General features: G+C 41.7%; 1 protein-coding gene across 1 annotated transcript in view; it reads right to left on the bottom strand.

The window, feature by feature from the left end:
• The window catches only part of slc12a2 (solute carrier family 12 member 2), a 64,955-nt gene extending 51,777 nt beyond the window's left edge, over positions 1-13,178 (bottom strand). Inside the window, exon 1 of the mRNA XM_017434017.3 lies at positions 12,263-13,178. Coding sequence (XP_017289506.1) covers positions 12,263-12,814 — 552 coding nt within the window. The 5' untranslated portion in view covers positions 12,815-13,178. The remainder of the gene's footprint in view (positions 1-12,262) is intronic.
• Between the last annotated feature and the right edge of the window lie 3,304 nt (positions 13,179-16,482).

Genomic DNA, 16,482 nt, shown 5'->3' with positions numbered 1-16,482 from the left:
ATTTGTAATCATCAAAATTAAACGAAATAAACATTTGAAATATATGAGTTTGTATGTAATGTATGAATATAATATACAAGTTTTACTTTTTAAATGGAATTACTGAAATCAATCTACTTTTTCATGATATTCTAATTTTATGACCAGCACCTGTAATGATGAATTGGGACAAAGTTCAAGCCACTTTGGTCAAATCTTCTACAATAATGCGAGATGTATTAGCCCTTGGAGCCCATGTTGTTAATGTGCCTCAGCTACTTCCATATCAAACTTTTCCTCAATATCTGCCAATTTGACTGAGTTGTAGTCATTTTATGTTCACCAAGGTTGATTAGCTGTGGCGGCCATCTTGAATTAGGTTCAATCCAAAAGTTAATGAGATGCAGGTGTACATCCAGTGATTACTTTCTGAGAGTTTCAACCAAATTCTTCCAGAACTTCACAAGATATTTTGCTAACAGACATAGCAGATTCTAATAATCAAAATTAGCTAAGTTTTAAGCAAAGGTGTTGCACAAAATGTGGTGCACAGAGTAGGAGTTGGGAAACTCTGAGCTACTACTACACCCATTTTTAGCTCATTATTTGTATAATTGAATGAGCTAAAGTCGTTTTTTTGGTTTGCTAATGTTGCTTAGCTCGGGAGGCCATCTTGAATTGAGTGGATTCCATATCAGGTATAAATCTACATCTCGTGGTTACTTTTAGAGAGGTTCAATAAAAGCTGTTCAGTGGTTTGTGAGATATTTCACAAACAGACACATTTGACTCCAATAGTTATTGGCAAAGTTTAAAAACAGATCTCGTTTAATTAGCGAGTGCTCAGAGCATGTGTTGGGCATGACTCTCAGCTACTACCACAAAAACCTTGCTTAATATTTATAAAACTGACTGTGTTATACCCATTTTTTGTGTTTGCTAAGGTTGCGGCCATCCTGAATGGGGTTTACACCAAGTTAATCAGTTGTAGATGTACATCTAATGATTACTTTCTGAGAATGTCATTAAAATCCATCCAGTGGTTCATGAGATATTTTGCTAACAAGGCAAACCCAAAAACATCTTTACCCTTTAACCTTCCGCCAAAGGTGAAAGGAGACTTTGTTGTGTGATAGTTTCTAATTATTAGGCGTCCTTATCAGTCCTCTCATGCTGCAGCTCCACAACTGTGAGGATTTAGACACAAAATGTTTTGAATTGTTACAGCATGAACTGCTTCCATTAATCTGTTTGTGACTTGTTAGTCCTTCAGTATTTGGCAACAGTAAATCTGCCTCCATATAGGGGTTCATATATGGCTTAGTTTAGATTGAATTTTTAAGCCAGTTTGGAGCTCAGCTGATACTGATGACAGATTCTCAGACTGCCAGTCATCTGCCTCCCCTGCACAGCTTTGTTAGTGACAGAGAGGACCGATCAGATGTCCTCCATTGCAGACATCTCACTTTTGTTTGGGGGAAAAAAAAAAAAAAACCTTTCACCGCTTCATTCATTATTATTTTACCTTCCCATAGCTGGCAAGTCCTGTAAATGGAGCTAAAAAGGCCCAGCCACACTCTGCAGAGATTTTTGCTTGGGAAATGTGTCAAATTACTTTTTGCCTCCGGCGAGAAAACGAGTGACGAGTGACTCCAAACAGTAAGAAGCTTTGTTATTCAATGAGGTAACGGACTGTAAATTTAGAGAAAAAACCCCCACTTGTTTTAATTTGGGTTAGAAGCTACAAACACATAATAGAAAGAGGACATAAAACCCACCATTGGATGAGAAATATGAACACCGTCCTTGAAGCAAACTTATGAAATTGTTGATTTAGTTTAAAAATGTAAATGGCACACAAAGCTATTTTCCCTAATTTATTACCGAACCATAATTTAACAACATTTCAAAATAACTATAATTAATGGCAGATGTTTAATCAAGTACCAAACATATGAAATCAATATTTTTAAAAGGATAGAAAAAACATCCAGTGAAGAACAATGATTTCATTATGATCAAACCAAATTGACAGAATAGAAAAGTGTCCAAAACGTTAATGAGCACTTGATCATTTACTGTAGCTGTAATGACGTGTATCTGCTCTGGTTCTTTACTGACATTGACCCTCAAATCATTAATGATCAACGTTCTTCACAGACAACAATCTTTTCATGCCTCCTTGGACCAGCATCAAACTAAATTCCCTCATCATCTCCTCGTCCGACTTGTTAATTAGTGATTCATCAAAAAATACTTTTTTAGTTTATTTTTACAAAGCCAAAACCTAAGTTGGTGAGAATTGTCTAAAACTCTGAATTTCCAATGGTTTTGTCAGGGGGCTAAAAATGCACTGAACAACAAATCCATCTCCATTTTTATTAATGTATATTTTTATATTTATCTGAATATTGATGAAGACTGTGGAGCTGTAACAAACCACTAGAAAAGCCACAAGCAGTGCTGGCACCCCTGCAGAGCGCTTTAACACGTAACAGAAATAGTATCACTGTTATTAGTCTTCTGCCTGTCAGATGATTCAGACAATATGTCCCACAGCTAACCAGGGACAGCCTAACACCTACAGGTTTTCCTGTTTTATGTTCAATAAACTTACACTCCATCTTAAAAATAAAAGCCTGTATGAGCACTGGCCTTCCTGACATTGTGAAGTCCTGCTCCTACAAGCTTTCCACCACATGGGTTTTATATGCACGTGTTTAGAAAAGTGGCCCACCGCAGATGCTGTCATTTTGCAACCGAATGCAAATGAACAAGACTCGTCAGTGCCTCCTGTGATATGGCTTGCATGTGTGCACACAAGGCCATGTGGCAACTTGTAAACGGGCAGATAAAAGAATGTTTGCCAATTTTCCATGATGCTAGTCACTATCTAAGAGGAAGTAGACTTGAGCTTCTTTCGCATGAAAACAGGCTGCCTCAAAAACACAAAGGAGATCAGAGGATTGATTAAAAAAGTCCAAACATCGTGGACTTTTCCCCCCCTTCAAACTGTTTCCTTATGAACAGTGCACAAGGCAGCTCTGTGGACATAAGTGAAGTACACAAAGACAAAAGCTCTCTTTGTCATTGTGTCCTTATTTCAAGGTGAATAATTAGGGGAATGCTGATGTTTTTTTTAGGTTATCAAATTGAACCAGAGACAGAGATTGAACACAAAGGGTCACAGGAAGGAGGATACTTTGGGTTTTGATTTGTAACAAAGACAAAATTCTTAAGAAATGTGTAAGATACTGAATATATTCTTACCGCTTCTGTTAGAATAATGACCCAGGTGCTGCTATTCCAGTGCAATGAATAATTGATCACCAGGAAGTGCGAGCTCCACAGTGGAAAAAGAATTTTGGCCAGATCGCTGCTCTGTAGGATTGAGGTGTGTGTTATCACAAAGACAGCCGCCATTTCCACCCCCTCCTAAGCGAAGATGTCTTGGCAAGTTCACTTTAAGGTCGGACTGTACCACGCAACGTGGGAGTCAAGTGGAGACGTTTGGCCACAATGCACAGAACTCCTCTGTAGACCAAACTATTCTGGAGTCAAATGGGAAGCCATCTGTCCGACAGCTGGAGCTCGGACCGAACTGGTCATGCAATGGGACAAGGAGATCAAACACCAAAGCAAATCCGCAAAAGAGCACCTGGGAAATAGTCAAGATGATGCAACAGCTAAGTCAAAGTAATGACCAAAACCCAATTTAAGATGATTATCTCAAGTTATTGCTGCTAAACGTGTTCTCCAAGCTATTAAATTATGGGGTGAACCTAGTTTTTGTGCACACTGCTTCAGCGTTTGGCTTAGTTTTGCAAAATAAATGACAATCTAATAAGACAGGTGGTGTTTGTATTATACAGAATATCAAACTATGAGGATGTTACTCAGCAAAACACATTTTCTCCTGGTAGGAGAAGCACTTTCATAAACACAGACATATTTTTATTTGCACAGACTCCAACGCTTCATGTATTTAGGTCACTGCAGTTTCTGTGGGGGGGTGAAGAGATCCCAGTCAGCTCTGTTAGCCTTGGCACTTTTTTCAAACACGTCCTTGTTTTTCCTCCCAATATCATAGCCGCACTCGTCCGCAACAGCCAAAGCAAGTTTGTTGTGGCTCTCCACGGGGGCGATGTGGAGGGGAGGGACGGCAGACCACGTGAGAAAGCGACGTCAAACATTTAGCAATCAGGCCACAGCCGAGCCTCCAAGTAGGAACGCCGCATGTGCTTCGTGAAATGCTGAGCTCAGCAGAGCCGGCAGCGGAAAGTCGATCTGCCAGGCGGTGCTGCGAGCAGCAGGAGCAAATATACAGGTAACAGAAAATGTGATTATGAAGGTCACTGCTGTCTCATTCATTTCAAGTAACTAAATTCACAGAAGGCAGTGACAGAAAGTTTCAAAAATGATATAACCCTCATTTTTCTATAGCTCTATACACCATTCAGTAAGATGAAATAGGTATGAAGAGATCCATTCAGACACCTTTACAGGTTTTTTTAAACATTGGTTGCTTATAAGCTACGAGGGGAAAAAAGAAAACTATCAGCAAAACAGTTTAACAAACCAACTTCTATCACACAATGCATGCAATGCAAAAATGTCTCCGTCCACACGTAAGAGCTAAAGAGATTTCCCAGCAGGTCCAAAAGACTTGACTGGTGCTGCTTTAGTAGCTACTAACTTGGACCACTGTTTCACTGTCGTCTGCTTCAGTTTGCACAAAGGTTCTCCAAAATCATCTCAACCAAATTCCTCTTTTGTGCAAGTTTCCATTTGGAGTCAAGGTTTTAATGTGCTGGAACCACTCATCTATTCTATTTGTCTATTGCTGCCTTTTAGCTTTACCTAACCTTTGTGATGGTTAATTACCTTGTTACATAACTTCTTTATCGTTTATACAAGAAGTATTTTGAGCACCACCAGACAGGGCATCAGTATCACCAGCCGTAACACGTATTAAAATGTGTTAAGTGGAGATTGTTTGGTTTCACATCCATTTTCTTTCAACTCCTTTTCCTTTCTGGGTCGTTGGGGAGCTGGTGCCTGTCTCCAGCGGTCACTGTGCGAGAGGCGGGGGACACCCTGGACAGGCTGCAAGGCCATCACAGGACTACGTAGAGACATTCATGCTTCCGCTCACACCTAGGGACAATTTAGAGTTACCAGTTATCCCAACATGCATGTTTTTGGTCTGTGGGAGGAGATTTCTGACTGAGTTATTCTGCTTGCTTTAAAAGAGAATCTGTGTAAGTGCTGCTGGCACATCTATTGTACTCTCATTTTAATTACTGTACATGTAACCGTCTCGGGGGGGCGACTTGCTGTGCTATTTCTGACACCAGGCTTTGTCTGGTGGGTTTAAATTTGGGAATAAGGAGGAAGCCAAATCATTTGTCTACAAAAAGCAGACACTTTCACATGCTGATCAGATGGTCCTAAACAGCTTGTGCTGTGTGTGTGTCTTAAGAGTCCTTTTCCTTCCTGTTTCTGTGTACAGTTAGTCAAGCAAACGGCAAAAACAAGGGGTAGTCTTAAAGACGCTGGTGGAATAAGACGCTTGCTTCACATCGTCTTACGAAGGAGTTTCTATTGTACCTCACATCTACTATAGTATAAAACACTAAACTGTGTCTTTTCCATTTTAAAGCTTTAACACAGGCTAAAAGTTCATTGTCTCTAAGTTTTGTTAGAGTTGATAATCTTAAATAATTTTTGAATATTCAGAAGCTGTGTTCTTAACAGCAGCTGGTATTTTTTGTTTGCTTTGTTTTTACTGACACCTGGTACGAACACGCTGCTAACAGGACCACATGCCAGTAACTCCTATCTACTTTATCAAGTACTCAAAAAGTACTTTGCGCAGCATGCCAAACTTTTTATACACAATGGAGCTGGGACACAGAAGCAGCGGTTCAGTGACAGCATTTAAGCATTGTGCATTTATGCTTGGCTGCTCTGGACTGAATAAATCTGCTCTGTCACCAGTTCCCTTCCGGTTTGTCAATACGGCCCAACATCATGCTGCTGTAGGTGCTGCTGCCGTTTGATGAAACGACTCATTTAACCGGACAGCAAGACTTCTTACCTGTGTCCACTGTTCATATTCAATCCAACCAGTTCAGGTGGCCTCATTATCCCGCACCATATCAGGTACGGCAGATAACTTCACGAGTTTAGCCACAACGCAGCCTTTTTACCCTGACAATACGCTGAATCCCTCATTGATTACTGTGGAAAAACATCAATGAGCAACAATTGATTGGTACAATGGAATTTCCAATGCGCATTTCATTCTGAATGTGCTACACAGAGAGAGAAAGAAAATAACCTTTACAGTAAGGCATCATACACTGGAAACACCAGGATCAGTGTGACCTTCAAACCATCAAAGCCCCCATGGATTTCTTAGTCAAAAAGTTATTTAATTTCCATTAAACCAAACAGTGCTGCTACTGTGAATAAGAGCAAACCGTAGCACTTAATTAAAAACTTGAAAGCTTTAACATGCGTGTCTGCCAGCAGCTGAAATTTTGTGGCGATGAAACATACTGGCCTCCCATTATTGTACAAGATATTTGCAATTAAGACCCAATACGTTCTGACAGAGGGAAAAACAATGAGCCCTTTCTGTTGCACAACCTTGAGGGAACATGCAGCCTGCTTTTCATCACAAACTACTTCATGACTGGATATGGAAAAGCTTATCAGCTCCTTCAGATTAAAAATACAGTGCAGAGTAGTAAGTAAATTATGGTGAAAACCACTGACTGACAAACACTTGGACCAAGTGTGAGAACATCCCTTCCTATGGTAAGGGAATTTCCAAATCAAGCCTGTGCCCACATATCTGAAAATGGTATCTGTAACATACCCCAAGATGATGCATTCAGGTGCTCCATGTGAATAAGAGCTGTGGAAACATCACGATTCTTAAGACTAATCTGGATAAATCTGGGGTTCATGTAATTGTTGCTGACATTTTATGTTTTTCTCAAAAGCACTTGCTTTGATGGGAAATAGGACCCACTTTTATTCTTTGACTTTTCATTTTCATTCACCACAAAAAAAGAATTAAATAATAATAAGAAATCCACTGGCTTAATGATACTCCTTAAATTAAAGTTTTATTGTGTATTATATTCTGTTCAAAAATCACGTAAATGATCAACAAATAATCCACACTCCCATAGCGCTTTTTTAACCTCAAGGTTCTGCAAAAGGCGTTTCTCATTCACTCATTCATAAACACATTACAAATTTACACTCTAGGTATTCAGCACTGTTATATTTTTCACTCATACATTGAGAAGCATTAAGTGTACAGCCTCCTGCCGAGGAACACTACATCACGCCACAGAGGGTGGGGGTGGAACTCCAGTAGAACTCCCTACCACTGAGCTAAAGTCGAGAGATTTTGTACATTTCAGAAATACCTTCTATTAATAGCAAAGCTCTTTAGAGAACTGACTTTGGGAGAGCTTGTTATTCTACAGGGAGAAACCAGTGTGAAAGTTATTTGGACTGTGATGAATTAGGCATGCTGCTGCTGCTGCTAGGAGTCACTTTCAGGTGCATCACTGGTTAACCTTGAATTCTGCTTCTCCTTTCGGACGATTTTAGGGGTTGCCCCGTTAGACCGTATGCCTCCGTCTAACCTTATCGCCTAGCATCCTCCTCTGTCACACCGACTCCGTGTGCGTCATTCACCCACATACTTTATGTCAGTTTATAAATAACCTGTTTGCTTTTTACGTTTGAGGCACGGCTTCAAATTGCAGCCATTTATGTACATTTTTCAAGCCAGTGTAGCTTCAGCCTCCGACTGGAAGAGCAGGGAAGTGGAGTGCCAGTGTGGCACCAACATGTGCATCCTGTTTTCTGCGTCCGTTTTGGAAAATCAGCTGCGTACATCATCAGAAAAGACATACGTGTTCCCACTACTCAATACACAGGTGACCAGTTTGTGTCACTTTCTGGTAAATGTGATGTCTGATGCTCCTAAAGCAACTTTTATTGTTTTCATCTGAGGTACTTATGAGTACTTTATTTACTCAGCAGTAAAGAGAAAAATAATAATTTTGATTTGCATTACAAGTGAATCAAAATGTTTTAGTTGTCACAGGGCCTTACTAAACAAAGAATGTTTTGATTTGCAACAACATATTTTGGTCAAAAACTCACAATTTACATAAACATCAATGAACTTATATGAACGTATAACACACAGGTCAACAAAGTTTTGCTTGTTGTCAATATAAATTTGCTACATTAGCTCTCATAATGAAAAGCTGCAATACCAAAATATACAACATTTAGAAGAAAAGAAATGTTGAGGAATGTCATAATTTACAAGGCAATAGTCTGATACAACACACAGTTCCAGGAAAAGTAAGGTATTTGGTCTGCAAGGATGTCACCATCCAACATGTCCAACCTCATCATCCAACATGTCACACCTTACCCTCACCATCCAACATGTCCAACCTCACCATCCAACATATCCAACCTCATCATCCAACATGTCCAACCTCATCATCCAACATGTCACACCTTACCCTCACCATCCAACCTGTCCAACCTCACTATCTATGTCAAACCTCACCTTCCAACATGTTAGAATCCTAAACAGAGTTGGAAAACTATGTGCCTAGGTTTATGTCCAGTAACACAGTTTTAAAAAGATGGGACATAGGTGTGTTGACAACTTTCTAGAGCTGGCCCTTTTTAAAAAAAGTAAAATAAAAATACATTTCCTTCAATCAAACAATGCACCAGTTGTTTCCAGTCGGTGAGGAGCCGGGCTCTAGGCTGACCAGTTTAGTTTACTGACTTGTACGACAGTCCCAATATGACCATTATGTGGTTTGGCACCACCTTGCTAAGTGAAGTGACACCTTTGGCCCAGAAGACACAGCACTCACAATTTCCACACGGAGTTTCAAAATCTTATTAAAACAGAAAAGTTTTCCATCTTACATTATTCCAGGTTAGATGAGTGCCAGCCCAGAGAATGAGAACAAACTCCCCCACCCCTTTTTTCCATGCATGATTTCTAGCAGATGCCCTTTATCAACAGACATTTTAATACAGATTAAAGCCAATGCTGATTTCAGTGCCACTGCATATGGTTGCAGAGCTTTCTCTGGTCTCTTTAAATGTCTAAATACTGTACTACAGATGATGAAATGTTTCAAATATTTAACAGTTTTACACTGAAACTTTGTAGATGTGCTACTCATATTACACTCAAATTAACCAAAACATTTTTCCCCAATCTTCTGTCATTTATAAATAACAATAATAAAACAGAGCTAATTGTTTTTTTGGAAATTAACATTTTAAGAAGTGTCCAAACCTAGCATGAAACAAGAATGTGTACGTGGTGCAAAATTTCTGAAAAGCAGAAGCTGAAAGAGTTCAAAACTATGCAGAGATAAAGCTCGGGAAGCGGACCTTTGGCTGAAGGCAAACAACCAAATAAGTGAGATTTAATCACATTGAACATGTGGGACAGCGCGGACCACTGTACAACAAAATAACTGCTTCTTGTAACAAGAACTGCTTGGGGGGGACGAAGCATGGTTCCTTTGTCAGCCTTATTGCTGTATTGGGTTCTTTTATTGGGTTACTCTGAGTGCTGACTCAGCTGCAGTCTTCATTCCAACCACTGAATTTATAATTTTCCTATTTGGCAGGGCCATCCCACAAAGAGATCAATTTTTGGGGGGAGCTAGTGGGCTGGAATAATGGGGAATCTGAATTTAGTTGTTCACTTCCTGTTTGAAAGAAATGGCATCCTTTTGAACTTTTGCTCCAACAAAAGCTGCAAAAAGCCTTTTGTTAGTTCATGTTTTGAAGCACCTACTGTGTAGAGAGAAAAATCAAGAAGTTTGCAACTTATACCTTTTTCCCCCCCTCCGAGAAAATGCTGAAATGGTGATGACAACATAATTTTCTGCAGTAACAAACTCATTCTCTGGGGTGAATAGCCACATATTACTAGTTATTTATTTTAAAAGAACTTAATAATAGTTCTCAACATTCATCAGGGAACATTTGCTGAAAGCATCATGGCAAACCACTAAAAATATGTAGAAATGACACCAATGTTTGTGACGGAGAACTACTTCTCCCATACATATTTCAAATTTTAAAATGCTTCAACTTTCCCACTTTTTAGACACAGGATATTGGTGTCATTTGAAAGTTCTTCTAAAGCTGTTTCGATTAGTTTGAACATACAGTGGTGTGAAAAAGTGTTTGCCCCCTTCCACATTTCTTGTTTTTTTGCATGTTTGTCACACTTAAGTGTTTCGGAACATCAAACCAATTTAAATAATAGTCAAGGACAACACAAGTAAACACAAAATGCAATTTGTAAATGAAGGCGTTTATTATTAAAGGAGAAAAAAAATCCAAACCATCATGGCCCTGTGTGAAAAAGTGATTGCCCCCCTTGTTAAAATATACTATAACTGTGGTTTTTAACACCTGAGTTCAATTTCTCTAGCCACACCCAGGCCTGATTATTGCCACACCTGTTGTCAATCAAGACATCACTTAAATAGGAGCTGCCTGACACAGTAAAGTCCACCAAAAGATCCTTAAAAGCTACACATCATGCCGAGATCCAAAGAAATTCAGGAACAATTGAGAAAGAAAGTAATTAAGATCTATCATTCTGGAAAGGGTTATAAAGCCATTTCCAAAGCTTTGGGAATCCAGCGAACCACAGTGAGAGCCATTATCCACAAATGGCGAAGACATGGAACAGTGGTGAACCTTCCCAGGAGTGGCCGCCCGCCCAAAATTACCCCAAGAGCGCAGCGACGACTCATCCAAGAGGTCACAAAAGACCCCACAACAACGTCCAAAGAACTGCAGGCCTCACTTGCCTCAGTTAAGGTCAGTGTTCATGACTCCACCATCAGAAAAAGACTGGGCAAAAATGGCCTGCATGGCAGAGTTCCAAGAAGAAAACCACTGCTGAGCAAAAAGAACATTAAAGCTCGTCTCAATTTTTCCAAAACACATCTTGATGATCCCCAAGACTTTTGGGAAAACATTCTGTGGACCGATGAGACAAAAGTGGAACTCTTTGGAAGGTGTGTGTCCCATTACATCTGGCGTAAAAGGAACACTGCATTTCAGAAAAAGAACATTATACCAACAGTAAAATATGGTGGTGGCAGTGTGATGGTCTGGGGCTGTTTTGCTGCGTCAGGACCTGGAAGACTTGCTGTGATAAATGGAACTATGAATTCTGCTGTCTACCAAAAGATCCTGAAGGAGAATGTCCGACCATCTGTTCGTGAACTCAAGCTGAAACGAACTTGGGTTCTGCAGCAGGACAATGATCCTAAACACACCAGCAAGTCCACCACTGAATGGCTGAAGAAAAACAAAATGAAGACTTTGGAGTGGCCTAGCCAAAGTCCTGACCTGAATCCTATTGAGATGTTGTGGTATGACCTTAAAAAGGCCGTTCATGCTCGAAAACCCTCTAATGTAACTGAATTAGAACAATTCTGCAAAGATGAGTGGGCCAAAATTCCTCCAGAACGCTGTAAAAGACTCATTGCAAGTTATCGCAAACGCTTGGTTGCAGTTGTTGCTGCTAAGGGTGGCCCAACCAGTTATTAGGTTTAGGGGGCAATCACTTTTTCACATAGGGCCATGATGGTTTGGATTTTTTTTCTCCTTTAATAATAAACGCCTTCATTTACAAATTGCATTTTGTGTTTACTTGTGTTGTCCTTGACTATTGTTTAAATTGGTTTGATGTTCCGAAACACTTAAGTGTGACAAACATGCAAAAAAACAGGAAATGAGGAAGGGGGCAAACACTTTTTCACACCACTGTAAATCTCTGGATGCCAGCAGAGAAAACATCAAACTGAGATCCTCCTCCAGCAAATTTGCAGTGATTTGGATCCAAATCCCGGCTGTAATTCCGGTCCTTATCTGTCGCTGCCATCGCACACAAAGCTCAGCGTGGTCTGGCAGGAATGTCAGGACTTGCAGTGAGCATTTGAGGGAAAGCTGAAGCAGATTGTTTGCACACATGTCCACAGACTGTCAGCGCTGATGCAAAACACAAGACGCGTCCTGGAGGGAGGCTCTGCAGCTGAACGTGGTGACGTCTGGAAGTCGTGATTGCAAACGCCAGGACCCGAGTTTCATCTCCTATATACCATGAGCAGTGAGACACCTGTCTGTGTCCCTGGATCCTGTGGGGAAGGGGGGGAAGGCGGGGGGGGGGGCTTACCTTGTCCAGCTCATCGTGGAGCTCCGACAGGGTGGGTCTGACGAGCTTCTCCCCGAGCGGCGCCGCCGTCTGCCGGTAGAAATCGATCTTGGGCACGGCGTCAATGGTGTTGTGTCCGAATGTCCTCAGGTAATAGGTGTTTGTGTGGGTGTCGTAGTGATAGTGATGCTGGCCCCCCGTGGACGAGTGCAGGCTGGTCTCGCTCATCACCGTGTCCCCGTTCTGCAGCCCCTCCGGTCCCGCCTCGGGGGAGGCCCCGCTTCCCGCGCCGCTCGAATCCGCGAAGTTCACAACTCGAAACCGGCCTTTGGCTTCCTCCCCGCCGGCCCCCGCTGGGTCACCGGCCGGGCCTTCTGGCGCGGCGGAGGAGCCGTCGGAGCTCGGGGACTTCTCCTCGGAGGCGCCCGCGGCTTCGGTCACAAGGTCCACCTGGAAGCGGCTCTGACTGGGCGTCGGACCGGGCGGCCTCTGCCCGGCGTCCGGGGCCAGTAAATCGCACTCTGAGGCGGTAGTCTCTGCCGGGGCAGAAGGCTCGGAGGATGCTTCCGACATGGCTCAGACTATGAATGTAGCAGCTGTGCTGGCTCTCCGAACTCAGTGAATAATAAAGTGTGAAGGCGCCCCGTGACTCACGACAAACCGCCTGCTAGTTATCGGAAAGCACACGCTGCTCTGCCTGGTGGGGAGACCCGGGAGTGGAAACTGTGGAGGGGAGCTGCTAGCTTCCTCGGGACACGCGACTACAACAGGCGGGGAACTTTTACCACCTCTTCTTCCGCGGCTGTAAATCCAAATCTTTCCCCGTAGCCTCGGCGTGCTCGGAGTCAACGACGGTCCACCTCTGAGTTCTCTGTTGTCCTGACCAGGGATGCAGCTGGCGACCTTGCCGCGGCTCCTCCTAGACTCCCAGCGCTGCCCTCGCTGCTATTATATTATACACACACGGCACCGGGGAAGGGTGGGCTCAGCAGAGGGAGATCTCGCGAGACTTCGGTGATGGCTCCTCTAATCAAAGGGAAGGGAGAGGAAATATCGCGAGAAGACATCACAATATGGGAGGATAGATGATGACTGTGAAGAGGACGGGGTGTTACGGCCGAGCAACAATGCGCGTATGCGCGTACACGTGCAGCTGCTGCTTCTGATGTGTGTGTGTGTGTGTGTGTGTGTGTTACCTTGTCATCAGGACCAGTAGTCCTTAAGTGGACCAACAACAACGTCATTTATGTGGGCTAGGGCTAAGGTATGGACAGAGTTTAGATTAGAGCATTGCTTTTTACATTATAAAAATAAAGAGCTGTAATAAATCGTTGACAGTTTGGCAGGTTTTTTTAATGTTAGGACAAAAAAAGAACAAACTCTTGATAAAATAGAAACACTGAATTACACAAGCTCATGTATCCCATGTATCCCAATAAACTATCAATAAACTAGTTTTTTGGCTATTTATTTGTGCCAGTTTCTTGCAATAAAGGCAGAGACCTTCATTTACTTCAACTTTCATTCTATTTTTCTCAAATGAAGCCTTTCCTAATTAGTTCTTATTAGCAAAATGACTTATTTTAGGAAAACGCCTCATTTTGTTGACTTGTAATATAGTAATCTGTGATATATGTGCAAACAACAAGACCTCTTATGTTTCTGTAGTTCCCTGTGGCTAACATTACAATGTTTTCCACCACTGTGATTGGTTTGTGAATAGGTTCACACTACCTTGTAGGAATGTGTTGTCCTCATCGAGGGCCTCATCAGATTCATTTCCCCCCTCCACACCTTTGCCTTAGGCCGCGGCATCAGGACTTCTTAGTATGACTCACAAACTGCACCGTTCAGACAGCATTTTGTGATTTCACTGCACAATAATCACTTCTGTTTTTAGTGTTTTTAACATATTAGTGCCTTAGGAATATACTAAACCAAAGGCAAGGCATTTTGAAGTCCACACAGATAAAAAAATTAATAAAAAAATGACCCAGTTACTAGAGTATCAAGAGAGCTGCCATTAGAATCAAATATGCACAAAAATGCAGGTCAGATAGCACATGGAATATGTATAAGTGAACTCATTAAGACTTTCTGAGTCTTTCAGGGATGAGAAATTAAATCACCCACGACTCACAAAAAGAAAGCAGCTTGAAGTGTGGCGATTAGCAAAGCAAGATGGTTCTGGTCCAAACTTTGACTGGTTTTCATATCTGCCAGGGTCTCACACCTGATGGGAAGCAGGAAACCAGAAGGGTCAGATGTGAGAAGCTGAAATTATTGACCCTTAACTTTTCTGTGAGAGCTTTATTTAATTTTATATCTGCTGCCTGATTCTAGGGCGGCACAGGCAGTGGTTACAGGTGTCGCCTCACAACAAGACTTTGCATGTTCTCCCCGTCCATATGTGAGTTTTCTCCCACTCCAAACTGTCCCTAGGTATGAGTGAGAGCATGTATGTCTCATTTGTCTCTATGCGTCCCTGTGATATACATGTCCAGGGTGCGCCTCGCCTCTCGCACAGTGACTGCTGGAGACACCAGCTGCTCCGCAACCCCACACAGAAAAGTGGATAAAGAAAAAGGATGGATGGATGCCTGATTCTATCCTTAAGAAGTCTCCAGTTCGTAATCAAATTGACTTTCCTTCTTCGGTTTTATTTATCTGTTTCTCCGCTGCTTGTGCTGTTTGTAAAGGCTCTATCCAGCACTCAATCTGTGTTCCTGAGCAGCGTGTTAAATCCCATTACACATGAATCACCTCCTCTGGTAAGGACCTGTTGGTTTTGACAACAGGATTTGACAGGGTCTCATAAATGCAGAGGATTATGGTGGTAGCAGTATTTGGAGGAGAAGATTAGCTTCTGTCGTGAAGGTATTCAGTGACATTTGGGCCTTGTTCAAAATATGGCATAATTGCTTTAAAAAAATCAGTAAAGTGAATTCATCGTGGTTAAACTGATCAGTGATGACAGCCATAACATGCTCCATTAAAAACAGCCCTGACCTATCGAGGTGTTGGGTCCTATAATTGTTCTGCACTTTGTTTTCAGCATTTTGACCTACAGTAGCTTTCAGAAATCGCAGGTCAGCTTTCTGTCCCCATGAAGCCTGACTGCCCATTGCACTGGTGATAGTTTACTGGTTTTCCTTCTGAGGATCAAAGCTAATAGTTCCTGACCTCTGCAGACCGGGAACAGCCCTTGGAAGCTGCAGTTGCTGAGACGCTATGACCCCAGCTCTGTGTCTCTTCCTGTCCTCTCCACCCGCAGCCGATCGGAGCAGATGAGCCCGGTTCTGCTGGAGGTTTTTCATTCCTCCCCACTGTCACCGTGTGCTTGCTCAGGATGGAGGATTGTATCCAAGTGAAGATTCAACACCTTCCGCTGGTTTCCTTTAATATGTAACGTTTTATTAAGTGGCTTTTTGTAATAAAGTGAATCTGATTGTACTATAATCTGGTTCTGTTTTGATTGCAAGTAATTTGATATAATCTGGACTTGTTACTTCTTTGTATAATGCCCTTTTTTTGAATTGGTGCTATATAAATTAAGTGGTTTTGTTTGATATAAAAAAAGACTTCTGATAAATGATAAATAAAAGACAAAGCTGATAGGTATCAATGAATTTGTTTTCATGTTTACTGTTTATTTATTGCAGTTTTATAAAGAGTCTGTCTCCTTGTATTTGAATTTCTGTGTTTGTATCTAATGAACAACTGAACGGATTTTATTGAAACGCTCAGAAGAGTAATCACTGAATGCAACCTTCTACAGCCTTTGGAATCACCCCATTCAAAATGGCTGCCACAGCTAACTGACCCAAGCAAACACATAAATGGCTTTAAGTCAGCCATCTTTCCAGCTATTGAGCTCTAACTTGGTGTGGTAGTAGCTGAGGCTGATCCCAAACACATATTCTGAGCGTTGACAGGTTGTGCAACGTCTTTGTTTGAAACTCTGACGTGCAAGGTGGCGGGTGATATGCATTCCTCCAAGGAAAGCTTAATTTCATAAGAGTTGTTTTCTTTTGACAAGAACAATAAATCTAAAGTCACTTTAAACATAATTCAAAGCCACAATTACACATATAAACCTATTGAGGAGTTTATCTAAAAGCGAGTCCTTCCTAAAGTGGTAAAGGTTTCCTCTGAACTGATGGCATATTGACTTATTGATTCATTTGACCCCATAATCGTACAATAATGCTTCATGAGACGACAGAGCTCCACTTTGTCGC

This window comes from Kryptolebias marmoratus, linkage group LG14, assembly GCF_001649575.2.
Source record: "Kryptolebias marmoratus isolate JLee-2015 linkage group LG14, ASM164957v2, whole genome shotgun sequence".
In the NCBI taxonomy this organism is placed as follows: Eukaryota; Metazoa; Chordata; class Actinopteri; order Cyprinodontiformes; family Rivulidae; genus Kryptolebias; species Kryptolebias marmoratus.
This window is presented reverse-complemented; position numbering and strand designations above follow the sequence as displayed.